The sequence below is a fragment of the Phyllostomus discolor genome, chromosome 10 (assembly GCF_004126475.2).
Source record: "Phyllostomus discolor isolate MPI-MPIP mPhyDis1 chromosome 10, mPhyDis1.pri.v3, whole genome shotgun sequence".
In the NCBI taxonomy this organism is placed as follows: Eukaryota; Metazoa; Chordata; class Mammalia; order Chiroptera; family Phyllostomidae; genus Phyllostomus; species Phyllostomus discolor.
In genome coordinates, this window is record NC_040912.2 from 10298284 (window position 1) to 10315448 (window position 17165).

Below are 17165 nucleotides of genomic sequence, written 5' to 3' on the forward strand. Positions count from 1 at the left end.
CTTGCCCCCTTATCCTTACTTTCCTTCCATTGTGAGAATTTGGAGAGAGGGTGGGATTGGGTACAGGGCCCACCGCAAGATTGTACTGACTCTGTAATTGATTATAGTTGACTCAGGTAGACATAAGAATTGTACTCCGTTTTTTTTTTTTCCCCCTGAAGTTCAAAGTGGCCCGTTGCACACTGAGCAATAGGATTTGGATTGGGAGTGAGGTCATCATGGCCCATGAGGACCTGAATAAGCACAGAGTTGATCGGTAGTGGCTTAGAGCCCTGAGCTTCTCGTACCTTATTTAGCACATCCCCAGCCTGCCTGGGGTTCCTGAGTTTTGTGCAGGTTTCTCTTCTCCATGAAGGCAAGTACTGAGCCATTTTTCATCTTTGACTCCACGAATTTTAGCAACATATCTCAGTTTAGTACATGCCCAGAAAAAATCTCTAATAAATTGAGATCTATTGAAGGAAAAGAGTGTGGGGGGGAGGGCTCTGTGTGTGAAAGGACCAGGGAATGTGGCTGCGGCTGGGGCAAAGATGAGCAAAATGTAAGAAGTTCCAGACAAACCCTTTCTAAGGCTTTGCGTGGACCCCATGGTACAAAGTTTGTATTTGACGCATGGGGAAAGTGACAGCCCTTTCTAATTCTGAAAATGAAAAAATGTCCTGCCTGGGTTTCTTGATGAAGGATATTGTTAGCAATCAACAAATCAATGGGAAATAATGGTCTTTTTCTTAACCTCTAAGTGTTGGAGTGTTTGTAGAATTAACCTGACTTGGGGGAGCGTTCTGTACATTCAAGAACTGTGGCAGAGGCTCCGCTGCTTGTCTCGGATAAGAGAGCCCTGATGTCCTGGAGTTATTGTCCCTTCTCTCTATATTTTGGCGTCTCCCTACATTCTCCACCTGGCCTCCATACACTTTTCAAGGGGATGTTGAAACTCACTGATGAAACACTTCCAGGAATACGCTTGTAAACACACAAAGCTAGTTTGATCGGCTTACCTGAAGCAAAGGGAGGCGCACACTGAAAGGGACCGGGGACACAGGAAGAGGACTCTGAGAGGTCTGGCCTCGTGCTGAGTGCGTCAAAGGAGGGATCAGTGACGAGGTGACCCATGTGACAGGCTGCTGTCCAGGAGCCAGGCTGGTTCAGCAATTGTCTCGGCAACCTTCGTTCAGAAGTGCGGAGGAACCAGAGCAGCTGGGGCCTGTTGGTAAGAAACTAGTAACTGCTTGATAGAAACGATTGTCCATCATCTGGCAGCTGCAGCATGGCCTCGGGTATGTAGGAATGTCGTCAGTGTTCTGTTGGGAACTTCTTAGTGTGATCACCAGGGAGCTGATTTTCACTTTCTCAGGGGTCTGGAATTCTCTCTCTCTCTCTCTCTCTCTCTCACACACACACACACACACACACCACACAGAAAGGGAGAAGGAGAGACACAAATGCACTGATGTATTCGTTTCAGGATGAAATCAAGTAGTGGGAAATCGTAGTTCATGATACCACCACCTGCCCATCCATGGAAGTCAGATTTAGGGCTCATCCTAGATTCTGTTCTGTTTCAACATACAGCATTTCATCACACACAAGGCCCTGCTTAGTTTACCTTCGAATTATTTTCAGTCTTCCCTGTTCCTGGTTACTATTTCCCACCCCTAGTTTAGGCTTTATCATCTTTATTCTGGACTATTGTAAAGCCTACTAAATCCTGTCTCTGCTGTCTGTCTTTCTAGTTTAAATCCATCCTTACACTCTGGCCATTGTCTTCTTTACAAATGTGAAGTTAGGAGTTCCTACTCACCGGAGACTCAGCACAGCTACAACGTCCTCCATGATTTCCTCTCCGTTGGCCTCTCTAGCTCCCTCCTGCTTTTGTACCCACTTCCTGCTTTATGCTTGTATCTTGCCTATGTCTTGGTTATAGACTGCTGTACAACAAGGGTGGAAAAAAGGTAAAACCCATGGCCCCAGAAAATAGGAGAGACAGCAGCAAATGAGGGAAGTGGGGAAATTTATTCATGTAGGAGTTAAAGTCAGGGTTAGACATCAGCTTGGAGATTTGTACTGGTCCAGGCAAGTAATGGTAGAGACCTGGGTTGGGATCTGGGAGTGGGGTTGGAGAGGAGAGGAGGGATTTACAAAACACACAGGACAGTCAATGGGCAGTGGGCCGGCTGCAGAAAGGCAGCAAGAGGGAAGCAGTGAAGTCAGCCAGTCCGGGATTTCCAACTTCAGTGCTTGAGAGTGTGTTCAATCAAGACAAAATAGAGAAGTGGGGATATGTTTAGGGAAGAAGGTAATCAGTTTAGTTTTGGAGTTGTTTCTTAATTACTTTTGATTTTTGTCAACATAATTCACTCCCATGGGTGAAAAATCCAAGTCATAGTACAGTTCTCATGATAAAAAATTGTATTCCTCTTTCTAACTACTGATTAACACAGTAGGTAGCCAAAAGGAGGCTGGTTCTAGAAAGAATAGGGCTACCTTTCCTTCAGTAAAAATGAAGAATTTCTCAGTGGAAGGCACTGCTTTTGTCATGAGTCTTAAAAGGCTGAGGGCTTCAGCCACCCCCACCAAAATTTATTTTTAAAACTAACAAAAGTACATCAGAAATCCATTGTAAAGCAATCTCTGGGCATGTGATTTTCACTTCTTCGCAGATAAACACGCTCTTAAATCATTTGCCATTCCAGGACCTGTACATTTTGCAAATAAGATGAGGGGATAATCCTGTTCACCCGGAATTCTGCTGCTGTCAGAGTTTGCCCGGAGGCGGGTTTTGTTATGGTCTGTAATTTACACAGTGATACATGGGAAATACACAGACTTCGGAGCCGCCTACACCTGGCTTCAGATTCCAGCTTTACTACTTAGTGTCTGAGTGGGGGGCAGGCTTGGGAAAATGAACCTGGGGCTTGAGAAACGTTCAGCCTCAGTTTCCTCACCTGGCTTCGTCTTATAGAAACTCTGGACTTAGGGCTTTTCCAGAACAGTATTGTGGTCTCTCCAACCTCTGGAGTAGTCCCACTCCCCATGTGTTAGTGTCCTGGGGAAGCTGGAACAAAATACCACTCATTGGGTGGCCAAAGCAACAGGGACGTCTGGTCTCTCGGTTCTGCAGGCCGCAAGTGCAAAATCACCATGTAGCCAGGGCCATGCTCCCTCTGAGCCCTGCAGGAGAAAATGTTTCCTTCCCTCCTGTAGCTTCTGGCATCTGCCAGTTGTCTTTGTGTCTTGGCTTGTAGATGCATCACTCCCTTCTCTGCCTCCACGCTCACATGGCTGTCTTCTCCCTGTGTGTCTCTCTGTCTTTGCACGGCCTTCCATCTTCTCCCTGTGTTTCTCTTCTCTTATTAGAACACGAATTATGTTGGATTCAAGCCCCACCCTCGCTCGGCATGACCTCATTCTAACTTAACTAATAAACTGTTTCCAAAGAAGGTCACAACTGAAGGACTTCGTCATATATTTTGGGGAAAATAATTCAGCCCATAACAATTCATGCAGTCACTTTGGGCAAAAAACTTAGGAGTCATGCTTGCTTCTTTCTATTGTATTTCAGTCTATTAACAAAGATGGATGGCTGTGCCTTCCAGGTGTAGCCGACCACTTTTCACCAGCACTACTGCTACTCCCTGACCTCAGCCTCTACCCCCTCTCCTGGATTACTACACCAGCTTCCTAATTGGTATCCTGATTCCATCCTATCCTCCTGAAGTCCACTTGCTAGGAAGCAACCAACGTGATCATTTCACATTACATTCCACAAGTCTAATTAGAGTGCATTACCCACTCACTTAAAAGCCTGCAGTGGTCTCCCCTTGCAATTAAAATGAAACACTACTGCATATGAATACAGGTAAGACTCCATGTATGTGGGCCCTGACTACCCTCCACACTCGCCACGTGCCACTTCCTCCTTCATTCCCTGTACACCCACCAGCCAACAACAAACAAAGCTTGTTTGCCCCTCAGGGCCTTTGCACTGCTTCCTCAAGGCAGGCTTCACCCAGAGACGTGTTTCCTGACCGGTGTTAGCCCAAATGCAGCTTTCAAACTTCTCAGCCACATAATAATTTAAGTCCAGGGGGAGATACTAGGCAGTATTTCCAAGCTTACCTAAATAAGAAAGAGGGACCCTGGCCCATGTAGCACCTTTTGGGGCATTCTGGTATTAGGAGTACAGAATGGCCTCTGGAGGCCGCTAAGGACTGGCCTGAATTCCTTGTCCTACCACTTATTAGCTACGTGAACCTGGGCAAGTGAGTTAAATCCTCTGAGGCTCAGCTGCTCACCTATAGAATGGGATGAAAATAGCACCTGCACGGTGCTGGTCAGAAATAAAACTATAAAGCAATTAGCACAGTTCTGCAACCAGGAAGCATTTAATAATTAATAGGTATGATTGGTATCCTTATCACGATGATGCCTTTGATCATGGGGATGGTCTTTCTATTTCACAGCTCTTATTAGCATTTTGGGACATGCCTACTCTTTGCTTCCACCCCCACTCAAATTTTCCTTCTGGTTGCAGTAAGATTCCAAGGTAAAGCTCCCTAGTAGGGTGTCGGATAATATTATTATCTCCTGTTCCTGATTCTTTTCATTCTCTGCCTGCCACGTAACTCCAGTGTGTCCCCCTTCTCTGTGAGTCCAAGGATGCAATGGCAGAGACGGGGATGACAAACTCACCTGCAAGGTGAGACACCAAAGCTCTTGTGCCAGAGGGGCAGGCCTGTGACAAGGAGATAAGGCCGTTTGGTCTCAGGGCCACTTCAGCAAAAGGTGCCCCTTCCCTGGTGTGGCGTGTGCTATGCGCTCTCAGGGTACAGAGCGCTTCGAAGATCAACTTTAGAAATTAACATGACGTCATAGGGAAGATGAATAGTGGATCCCTCCAAACAGAGGGTTTCTTCTATCATTTGCATGGAAATCTATTTCGCAAAATACGTGGATTTGGGCTTAGAGTTGGTATTTAACTCAGGGTTGCACAATAGCCCCTTATTACAGGATTCAAATGCTTTGGATATACATGAATAATCTTAATAGATGAATGGGTCCTTTTTAAATTACAGATTTCTTGGAAATGTCTGTTAGTTCGCCTGGTTTTGTTTGTTGTTTGTTTGTTTGCTTGGGGGAATGTTTTGTTATGTTGAGAACTATTTAAGTCAGTTAAATATGTAAGGGGGCCCCAAATAACTGTTTTAATTGCATCTATAACAATTATTACATAAACAATTTTTAAAATCCTCACCTGAGGATATGTTTATTGATTTTAGAGGAGAGGGAGAAAGAGAGAGAGAGAGAGAGAGAGAGAGAGAGAAACATAAATCGGTTGCCTCCCGTATGCACCCCAACCAGGGACAGAAACAGCAACCGAGGCATGCATCCTGACTGGGAGTCGAACCCGAAACCTTTTGGTGTATGGGACGATGCTCCAACCAGTTGAGCCACCCGACCAGGGGTACATAAACGACTTTTATCCTGTAACTGGAATAACCTGTAATGCAAAACAGAGAAGCTGGAAAGAGAGATGGAGAGAACACAAGTGCTGCTTGAACTGGTGGTTCTGGTTTCTCGTCCTCATTCTGAAGTTTTTGTTCTCAGTTCTTCTTCGTCGGTAGAACACACACCTCCCAGTGGCAGGTTTCCTCTCAGGCCCTTGCGTATCTGAGTGTGTCGCTGGCTGCTTCCACACACAGATGGCAACTCGGTAGGACTTTCCCTTTTGCCTCTTCTGCTGATTGTTTCCATTGGAATTAAAGTGTGAGTTGATAGAAGGCGGCTTCCAGCTCATTTTTCAGATGAGAGACGTGAGACCAGCACGTGCAGGTATATATTCAAAACTGGCTCTTGGGAGTGGGGGCAGGGGAGCCCCGACCTGTGGTGGGGCCTGACCAGGGACCTGCTGAGGTCCCTGGTGTAAATATTCCCACCGTGGTTGACGGTAAGCTGCCGACAGACATCACTAAACACTGAGTTGGAGTGAACTGCGCAGCAGCAAACCATTAGATAACCTGTCCACCGGACACACAGAGAAACTTAACTCCAGAGCACAGAGAATAGTAAAATGCAGTGCAATAGTTCGGAAGTGATGAATGTTGAGTATTTGTGACATTTTTTCAGTCTAACTTATTCAATGGTAAACTTTTGTGGTGTCATGTGCAACAACCGCCGTGTCCAACAAGTGGTTCGCCAAGGCCCCGGAAGTCTGCTCGCTGGTTCGAACACGCCGACTGGGACGCAGAGTCGTCGCTGTCCTGCCCACGGCCCACGGAATCCGTCACGGCCGACCCTGGATTAATACGAACTCTTTCTAAGAACCAAATTTCTCTGGAAAGATTTACTCACTGGTGTTTCTTTTTTTTTTTAATTTATTTATTTTACTACATCCTCTATCTGGCTTGGAAAGGGTCTAGGACCCTTACAGACTATGTTGCCTGTTGAGACGGTAAGAGCCAGGCTATCTGAATGCAGCTGTAAGCAGAGATGGGAGAGAGGAATGCGGTTCGTGGGTCTCAAGCCATGAACAGTCCTGGCTCGGAGTCTGGCTTGGCTCTGCTGCTCACCAGTGGTGCAATCTTAAGCAAATCACTTACTTAATTTTCTGGCTTCAGTTTCCTAGTCGGTACGATGAAAAATTGGGCCATGCGAGCATGTATTATCTCATCTAGGTCTAAAATATCATGATTCATTTTTTTGGATCGATTCGTTCCACAAGTATTTGCCTCGCACCAATTATATGCACATCTGCTATAGGCTCTATTTATAGCAGAATCAAACACAAATGTAAGAATACTAACTGCTATGATAGCAATCTCACATGTATGCAGAGCCTTCTAATTTGCCGGAGAGAAAGCATACTCTGAGCCTCTGAGGTCAGCCTAGGGCTTCAGGGGATCAGGATGTTGGGGGAAGAAGGACCTGCTGTAAAAGAGCAAACAGAGTGTCACTCCTGGGAAGTGCCACAGGCCATAACCGTAGCGAGAAGGGGAAAAACCAAGCATCTGTTTGGCCATGTTTATCAGCTAATTCGCTTTGTCTTCAAAACCAAAAAACGATTTCTTTCCTGATTATAAGATTAGTGGTAGAAAATGTAGAAGTTCTTAAGAAGTGTTAAATGAAGAGAAAATACCAGTGTCGGATTTAATAGCCTGCTTTTATCTACCTAATATTTTAGTATATTTTTCAAAGCATTATTAGTAGTCATATTAATCGCTATTTATGAGTTCATCTTTTTGGTGTACAGGAACTCACTTATCTTAAATTTTTTTAAAGATTTTATTTATTTATTTTTAGAGAGGGAAGGGAGGGAGAAAGAGAGAGAGAGAGAGAAACATCAATGTGTGGTTGCTGGGGGTCAGGCCTGCAACCCAGGCATGTGCCCTGACTGGGAATCGAACCTGCGACACTTTGGTTCGCAGCCTGAGCTCAATCCACTGAGCTACACCAGCTAGGGCTTTTATCTTAAATTTTTACATTGTTGACTGTTTTTATTCTTCAAAACACTGTGATAAATAACTTTGCTTATATAAAAATTGTACATTGTCCACATAGTTTTCAACTGTAACATTTAATGTTTAGTAAGACAGTCATATGCTTTTGACCTTTGGCTTATTTGATTCTGCCAATATTCCTGGATTTTATTGTTTCTAAACATGTATTAAATGGAACAGTTTGTCTGAATCCTCCAATATGATATATTTGGACTGGAAATAGCGCCAGTGTTTTCATACTATTTCAAATAGACATATGATCAAGTATATGGCGAATAATTTTTTCTTTCACCTCTATGGATAATAGCTTCTGGTACAAGGTTTATTAGTTTAGAAGTACTCGTTGTTCAAAAAGTAAAAAAAATTCAGGCTAGTTTATGATAAGCAAAACATTTGAGAAGGCTGTGAAGAAAAAAGACTTCTCTATTTATGATAACAGCTTTCATTTCATTAGGAGAGATGGCGGCTTAGCCCAGTTCAGGAATTCCGACAGTTAAATGAACACCAGGAAATGAAAAACGTTGCTTTAATTCCCCTACACGGGAAACCACGACTTTAACACTTGTTTGATTAAATGTTAATGAGATCTAGTAAAATGACCCAACTCGTAACTTTTATGAATTAGATATGTCATTTAAAATGAGAACAGTTTCACCTTTCTTTAACATCTTTGAGTCAACATCTGCTTACAGGGGAAGTGCTCTAACTACGCTGGTTGTTCAAATATTAATGCCTTCCATTAAGGGGGCTGGAGGTTTGCAGCAGCAAGCCTGAGAAATCGGATGGCATGATTAGTGTCTCATTTCTGCCCCCAGGAAAAACAACCTTTTACTGGAAGAGCTTCTTCCAGTATGTTTTAATACCACAGATTTTTTTTCTAAGCCAGCTACAGAGTAAGATTGTTGACTTCAAGCATTCCTTGAAAGTGGCTGTTATTAAAACATCAGCACAACAAGGTCACATAATTTTAAAAATATTTTATTAGTGCCATAGTGGTCATTACCCTTGGGCTTCTTGGGAACCCAATTTCAGTTTCTAAATTCATGTTGTTCATTATTATAGTCAATAATAGGCAAAAGCAAATTATAAGTACAGACTGTGTATGATTAGGCTTCTTTAGTTAAGGATGGGGACTTTATTAAGTGTTTTATATGCTGAATATATAATTCTATACAAAGATTATATATTCAATCCAATTACAATTACAGATTTTTATCTCATTGGGGTAATGTGGCCGAAAATCTCTTTAAATTTGCTACAACCAGCATTTTCATATTATGCCAAATTGGGTTGTGATAAGCAGGTGGTAATCGATTTTTACACATTTTGTGTTTTTAAGATGTTATAATGGTTTGGCATTTTAAAGCACCAAAAGGAGGCATGATATTTGCATAATTGCATATTTCATTTTGCATCCAGTAATCTCAGTGAATGGAGTGTTTATTTATTTCATGTATATTTTTTAATTAAAGATTTTATGTATTTATTTTTAGAGAGAGAAGGGAGAGAGAGAGAAACATCAATGTGCGGTTGCTGGGGGTTCTGGCCTGCAACCCAGGAATGTACCCTGGCTGGGAATCGAACCTGGGACACTTTGGTTCCCAGCCCATGCTCAATCCACTGAGCTATGCCAGCCAGGGATATTTCATGTATCTTACTAAGACTTTGGAACCGAAAACTTGGATCATGCTTAGAGAGTGGCAAGGCCGAGTCCTGTACCAGCACTGATGCAGGGCATCGGAACACTCAGCAGGGTCAGCATTTAGGTGAAGCAAGAGAGGCACCTGCCTTGGGTGAGACACTTAACTGTGCCCAAAAAGCTCAGTAATCAAGATAAATAGTGTGTTTTTTTAAGATTTTATTTATTCATTTTTAGAGAGGGAAGGGGGGAGAGAGAGAGAGAGAGACATCAATGTGCAGTTACTCGGGGCCATGGCCTGCAACCTAGGCATGTGCCCTGACTGGGAATCAAACCTGCGATGCCTGGTTTGAAGCCCGTGCTCAATCCACTGAGCTACGCCAACCAGGGCAATAAACAGTGTTTTAATATAGTATTTGAAAATAATCAAAATCAAGGCCCCCCCCAAACCCATTTTGAAAACGATATCAACATTTTAGAAAAAAGACGAGATTTGACCTGCATTTCCCCCAGACTCCCTGTATGCCCTCGTCCTGACCCTGGCTGCGCTCTCGTTTGATTCCTCCACGCTCGAGCCTTGCCTGACGCACGCTCGGGAGTCACGTTCCCTTAACTAACACTGCTGATGGTGATCCTCACTCTCCTGGTTAAGTTATTAAGAGATCGAATCAGTTAGAAATGCAAAAGGAAGCCCATCGTAAATACAATTTACATGTTTATTTACAAGTTGGGGAAATCATCATACAATTTTAAGCCATTAACATTATCAGCCCAGATGAACACTCTAAGCAAATATCAGATTCGAAGAACCTTGGAAGTTTGTGTTAATCAAGTCTGAAGCCAGGGGGCAGGGACCCGAAGACAGTTGTGGAACCCTCCCTCTCTTCCTTTTCTCTTTTCTTGGTTCTTGGATGCAGGGGTTACTGACTTTGTAAGAGACAGCAGAGGGAAGAAGAAACCCATTTTGATGATTTGAAATTTCCCTGCAACGGTCTCACCATTGCTCCCGGTGCCCCACCCACCAGCAACGTCTACCCCGTTCCTCCTGCCTGTTTGAGGCCCATCGCCTTTCTGTCACCCCTGACCTTGCCCAGGCTCTCCCAGCTTCCCTCGGCCTGAAGTGTGTTCTCCGTCCTCTGCTTTCCCGTAGTGGTAAACTGTCACAACCACTTATTTGCTGATTAATGACAGAGCCTTTGTTGTCTTGACGCTTTAATCCTCCACTGAATTTGCTTTCCAGACCATAGTTTTAGAAATACAAATTGTTTCTCCAGTTAAATAGTAAATCTCTTGCATAACCCAGCCCCCCAGTAGACTGTTAATTTCAAACTGAGCAGGGATCGGGCCTATTTTAATTAGGTGGTATGCAAGGTGCTTAGCAAAGGACCTTTACACACAATGTTTTTTTTGAGTGAATCAATTACTATCTTGCACGTGAAAAGGCTAGGGAACTATTTACTCTTCTGATTCATTGGAGGACTGTTGCTGTTTTCATCCTAGGTTGAGAGCGACTGGCCGGTGCCATGTGGAAGGAGGCTGTTCTGTTGGCCCTGCTCATGCTCTGCCCTAGTGGCCGTGGGCTGTTTCACTTCAGGTCCGGAAACACCCACGTGTCTGTGCCTCATGATGGGGGAGACACAGGGCAGCCACTACATCTCACTCCCTACATCGAAGCTGGGAAAGTTGTAGAAGGTAAGTCTAATCAGAAAACCCCTGGTATGCTTTCAGTAGTTGTTGCTTTTCTAAACAATTATCCTCCAGGATCCCCAATCTATTCTGATATTTTTAGTCACTCCTTTTAGTTCACATACTGATGATTGGCTGTCACATATCTGAGTTATGAGCTAAGATGAGAGTCCGTTGGCGCCAGTTTATCCAGCGGGTGGGTCCCTGAACTTCTGTCTACAGAACTAGTACACTGTCTGTCCGCCACTGGACACTTAATAGGGCTAACACCAACCTTAGAACTGACTGTGTGTCAGTTACAGGTTCCAAGTATCCCACTGATATTTACACCCATTTAAATATCTGGACAAGCCAAGGAACTAAGGAACACACAAGAAACTAAGCAGAAATAGATGAAGTTCCTTGTCAGAGGCACACAGACACCAGCTGGCAGAGGCAGGCTCCACACCCAGAGAGCCTCACTGCAGAATCCACGTTCACAGCCAGTGTGCTGGGCCCCCTTGCCTGGCAGGTTACCCCCAAAAAGCCTAGGCCCCAGTTTCCTCATTAATAAGATGGAGATGTAACAGCATACCCACAGTGCAGGGGTATTATAAGAATCAGATGAGAACATGCATATGGAAACGCTTAATATCCCATACATTGCTCTCTAAACATTATTTGTAAATGGGATTTTCTGTTGTTATTATTAATGGGAAAAGAGTTGTCATTTGGTGTCATCAGAGACTAAAGTTTATGCCCAGATTCTGCTCTTAACACTTAGGTAAAGCACTGTATAGATAAATTCATCTTTCTGGGCCTCAGGGGGCTCCCGAACTCTAAGAGGATATAGGCAGCAGTTTGAGGAGCTGATACTGAAAGGAAGCAGAGAAATGGGGTGGTGGCTGGAGGAAGCTGTGGGGTCAGGAAGAGCCTTGGAGAACTGGTCTAGCAGAAGGGGAAGGTTGGTTGGGGGCAGCTCTTGCTGGAGCCCTTTCTTTGAGTAGCCGAGAGGCACGGCATCCGGTGCACAGGTGCCATCATAGGCTTGGTGTTTGCTCTGGAGGACCAAAGTTTATGCCCTATCATGGGAGGGTGGGCAGAGTTAATGCCTCTTCGGCCGCTGGGTTGGGAGACATCATGGGAGTGACGTCTGTGGGAGTGACACTGAAAACTGTAGGGAAGTGATCCGTTTAAAGATGAAAAAAAAAATCCACATGGAAAGTTCAAATAAAGCAACTTTTCATCATTTGAAACATTCTCCTAGCCAATAGGATGTCATCATTGTTTTTGTTGTTTGGTTTAAAACCAAAATATTATCGTATCTGAAGGGTGCGTTTGAGTCCTGTTCGTATGTCTTTTCTGAAATACCCATTGGTTCCATGTTTCATGGTCTTTTTTCTCAGAAAAGGTGGAAAACTTTGATGATGTAATTAGTGTACATTTGATAAAATAGTTAGATAGTGTAGTCAGTTTGTTTTTTTGAAAAGACTCATTTTTACTTGCTGTAGAAAAATGCCGAATAGATGGTAGCCTACCAGTAAAGGCTCATATCACCAGACGTGCATAAAGAGGCAAGAAAACATTGCTAATTCAAATCTTCCACGTTGGAACCCATGTGTTATTTTGGCGGCTTTAGTAAGAGCACACTGATGCCTTAGATTATGTCCACTAACAGTAAATCAAAGCAAACCATGTCGGTTAGAACTGAGAAGGAATGAAACACTCATAACTAGCTCTACTGATCTATAGTCGAGACTCACATGCCTCCCATGATCTGTCCAAGGGGCTGCAGGTAATATTAGCCGAGATGTGTTTACGACCTACACTGTCCAACACCTGCTCTGTGATACGCCTGCTCTGATTTTTTCTCATTTGAGAGCTCGTGCTCTCCTGGAGTGGAACCTGACATTCACACACGAAACAATTCAAGAAGAAGGCAGTGCATATTGGAAAACTGAAGGGTTGCATTTGAGGTGGGCATGCTGGAGATTTTGAAAAGGAAGCTATCTGGTTGGTGGGCACAATCCAGATAGAAAATAGTAATTGTTGTAAGGGAATATAACAAGTAACCACCATTGCAAAAAAAAAATGAAGTCTCCAGTACCTAGCACAGTGTCTCTATATAATCGGCACTCAGTAAATATTTGTAGAATTTGAATTTGAGACCTCATTGTGTGCCAGGCATTGTGCTTCACACACACATTAGTTCCTTTCATGCCCAGAGCAACCCTCATGAAGAAAGCATAATTACCATTCCCATTTTCCAGATGAGAAAAGGAGGCCCAGAGAAGTTCATTATCTTACCCAGGGCTATTAAAAGCTAGGACGTGGCAGAGATGGAATTAAAACCCAGCTCTGCTGACTCCAGAGCCCGAGGTATGAACCACTGTGCTATGTGGCCAGCTCCAGACTTGAGGGTATTGGGCAAATTTGGGGTAAATAGAAAAGGGCTTGTGCATCCTGAGTGAGGAAAACAGTTAAAACAAAGGCGTCATCGAGTGGTGCAATCAAGAGAGAGGCATAGAGAGAAACCCACCAGAGAGAGCGTCCATACCTCTCTCGTTCCTGTGTTTCTTGACTACGAGCCTTGCAGTATGGTCATCAGCAGGAGCAAAGAATGATTTTGAGGGAGACAGTTTCACTTTTTGTCCCTCCATGCCAGCCCTGATAGACTACCATCTGAGGAGTGACAATATTTAAAATATTACATCTCTTCCAGCCAAGACGGAGTCCTAGGTAGATACACTTTGCTTCCTCACACAACCAAAAGAAGGATGATAACAAATTTAAAACCAACCAGAACTGCCAGAAAATTGAACTGTATGGAAGTCCAGCAACCAAGGAGTTAAAAAAGATACATTCACCCAGACCAGGAGGAGGGGTGGAGACAGGCAGCTGGGTGAAGAGGACTCACAACAAGGTGGCAGCTGGCAAACCGGGCAGACCCACATTCATGCGCAGATAAACTGAGAGGAACAACCAGGGAGCAGACAGACCACACAACCCAGGGCCCCAGCGCGGGGAAATAAAGCCTCAGACCTCTGACTGAAAACACCTCTGGGGGTTGTAGTGGTAGTAGGGGGAACTCCCAGCCTCACAGGCGAGTTTGTTGGAGAGACCCACAGGGTCCTAGAACATACCCACCCACCCAGGAATCAGCACCAGAAGGGCCCAGTTTGCTTGTGGATAGTGGAAGAAGTGACTAAAATCCAGCAGAGAGCTGAACAAGTGGCATTGTTCCCTCTCAGACCCTTCCCGGACATACAGTGTCACAATACAGCAGCATGGGTTGCCTCACCCTGGTGAACACCTAAGGCTCCGCCCCTCACTACATAACAGGCATGCTAAGACCAAAAAATGGTCCAAATGAAAGAACAGATCAAGGCTCCAGAAAAAGTACAACTGAGTGATAAATAGGTAGCCAACCTATCAGATGCAAAGTTCAAAGCACTGGTAATCAGGATGCTCACAGAACTGGCTGAGTATCATCATAAAATAGAGGAAAAAGTGAAGGTAATGAAAAGTGAAATAAGGGAAAATGTACAGGGAACCAACAGTGACAGGAAGGAAACTGGGACGCAAACCAATGGTTTGGAGCAGAAGGAAGAAAGAAACATTCAACCAGAACAGAATGAAGAAACAAGAATTCAGAAAAATGAGGAGAGGCTTAGGAACCTCTGGGACAACTTTAAACATTTCAACATCCAAATCTTAGGGGTGCCAGAAGGAGAAGACAAAAAATAAGAAATTGAAAACTTATTTGAAAAAATAATAAAGGAGAACTTCCCCAATCTGGCAAAGGAAATAGACTTTCAGGAAGTCCAGGAAGGTCAGAGAGTCCCAAAGAAGTTGGACCCAAGGAAGCACACACCAAGGCACATCATAATTACATTACCCAAGATTAAAGATAAGGAGAGAATTTTAGCAGCAGCAAGACAACAGGAGACAGTTACCTACAAAGGAGTTCCCATTAGACTATCAGCTGATTTCTCGAAAGAAATCTTATAGGCAAGAAGGGGCTGGAAAGAAGTATTCAAAGTCATGAAAGGCAAGGACCTACATCCAAGATTACTCTATCCAGGAAAGCTATCATTGAGAATGGAAGGGCAGATAAAATGCTTCTCAGATAAAATCAAGTTAAAGGGGTTCATCATCACCCAGCCCTTATTATATGAAATGTTAAAGGGACTTATCTAAGAAAAAGAAGCTAAAAAATGTAAACAGTAAAATGAGAACAGACTCATAGCTATTAACAACCAAACCTAAAACAAAAACAAAAACAAATTAATCAAACAACTAGAACAGAATCACAGAAATGGAGATCATATGGAGGGTTATTAGTGGGAGAATGGGAGGGGGAGAGAAGGGGAAAAGGTACAGAGAATAAGGAGCATAAATGGTAGGTAGAAAATAGGGGGGATTAAGAATAGTATGGGAAATGTAGACGCTAAAGAACTTACATGTTCGACCGATGGACATGAACAAAAGCGGGGGGAAGTGGGTGGGAGGGGTGTGTAGGGCAGAGGGGAATAAAGTGGGGACAACTGTAATAGCATAATAAAATATATTTAAAAATAAATATTAAATCTGTTGTACTGTCACTTTCCAATGTTCTGTTATATCGTCAAAATCTCCTGTTGGAATTTTAAGTGGTTGATCTACAATCTGGTACGTCTGGGTATTCACACGCAGCCCTGATAACATCATTAAGGATAATTTTATTCGTCTACTTGACTGAAAGCTCAGGAAACTCGGGACAGCTGGTTACCTCGTTCCCCTAAATCTCTTCTGTTTGTTGGGTCTGTCAAAACCTTAAGAACGTGAGCCTAATACTGCAACGGAACATTTTTGAAGTGAATAGTCGTTCACAAAGACAAAGGAAATTTTTATTTTTAAAATCTCCAATTAGCCGGCTTAGTGTTATGTAATTATAAAAGCATGTTTACTTTCTCTGCAGCGAGAACACATCCTTACTGTCTAAAAACAAAATGAATCTATGAGGCAAATTTTAGCATGTTTATAAACACCGCATTTTCACAAATTTTAAAGAATATTTTGCTATTATTACTTCTTAATTTGCTATTACTTAGGGTCTGGTCGTGTCTCCTCTGTACTGGTGGTGGCCAGAGTCTTGGTGAATGTGAGGGTCGTGCCCTCCTTGGTCACGCTAAGATCTTTTTGATCTTAGTAACATCACTCACCCTGTGAACAGCAGTAAATGACAAGGAGGAAGTGACATCGCCACTAAGAAGCCATTTTCCTCTCTTTAATGGTTTTGAACATTTGTATTGTGAGTCCTGCTTCCAGGAAGAAAAGACTTCTACACCTTGGGGGGTTATTGTCCACATTCCGTTGACAGACTCTGGAAGAATGAACTGATGATCTGAAAATATTTAGAAAGTCATTTGAGTTTAAAGAACTTTTAATTATTTTACTGTGGTTTAGTTAAGGGACATTGAAACAGGGGGAACCATGTTCTTGTGGGCCAGAGAAAAGTTTTCTCTAAACTTCTTAAGAGTTTAATAAGGCCTGCCTGCCTGCCTTGAAAGGTTTTTGTAGAAATAAACTGATCCTAGTGCATTGTTAGTGTGACCTCTCTTAGTTCATTCATTCATTCATCCATTCATTCATTCATCCATTCATTAACATTCTTTCATTCATTGTGTATGTTATTGTCTGGTTTGGTATGTACTGACTGTCTTAAGTGTGTAAGTCAGCGTGATATGTCCCCAGGGGTGCAAAAATAAATTAGACAGATTCCTTGTTTTCCAGTAGCCCCTGCTCTAGAAAACAAGGTAGGAAATGGACCAGAAGTAAGTACAGGTAGCAAAGAAACAACTTGGGATCCTCAGAAAGGATGGGCTCAGAGGGGAGGGGGCATGTGGGTCATTCTCGGGGGAGGCCAGCGGGCCTTGTGCTGGGCTGGTCTCAGAGAGATAGATCGATCCAATCATCCCACCCCCAGATTCCATTCCCTCCAGCTCCTGTCTCTTATATGTGTTCTCTCTTCTCACTCTACGTTGACCCTGCTCATTTTTCACTGTCTTCTTTCACGGATCCTCCCCCGCCGGCTCACCCCTCCATGCTTCACGTCTCACTCCTTCCCAGGCCCTCGTCTCCAGTTCTCTGCCCTCCTTTTTTGGAGGGCTTGAGGGGAGTTCTCTGACTTGGAGAAGATTAACAATTTTGTGAAAAACGTTTCTGAAGTGTATTTTAGGTACAAACTTGCAGTGATAAAAGACGTACATCTTGGGGGTGGAAGGGACTGCATGGAGAGTATAATGAACAATACGGCATTGCATATTTGATCGTTGCTAAGAGGGTAAATCTTAAAGGTTCCGATCACAAGGCCAAAATGTGTA

The 17165-nt window shown here is 43.5% G+C and overlaps 1 protein-coding gene across 2 annotated transcripts in view; it reads left to right on the forward strand.

Moving 5' to 3' along the window:
- The window catches only part of CPVL (carboxypeptidase vitellogenic like), a 108081-nt gene that overhangs the window by 4990 nt on the left and 85926 nt on the right, over positions 1-17165 (forward strand). The window contains exons 1-2 of one of the 2 annotated variants that reach the window (XM_036010455.1): positions 1135-1210; positions 10636-10827. In XM_036010455.1, the coding sequence (XP_035866348.1) occupies positions 10659-10827 (169 nt within the window). In that variant the 5' untranslated portion in view covers positions 1135-1210; positions 10636-10658. Of the gene's footprint in view, positions 1-1134; positions 1211-10635; positions 10828-17165 lie in introns of those variants that run through there. The other variant, XM_028526055.2, reaches the window with a different exon arrangement.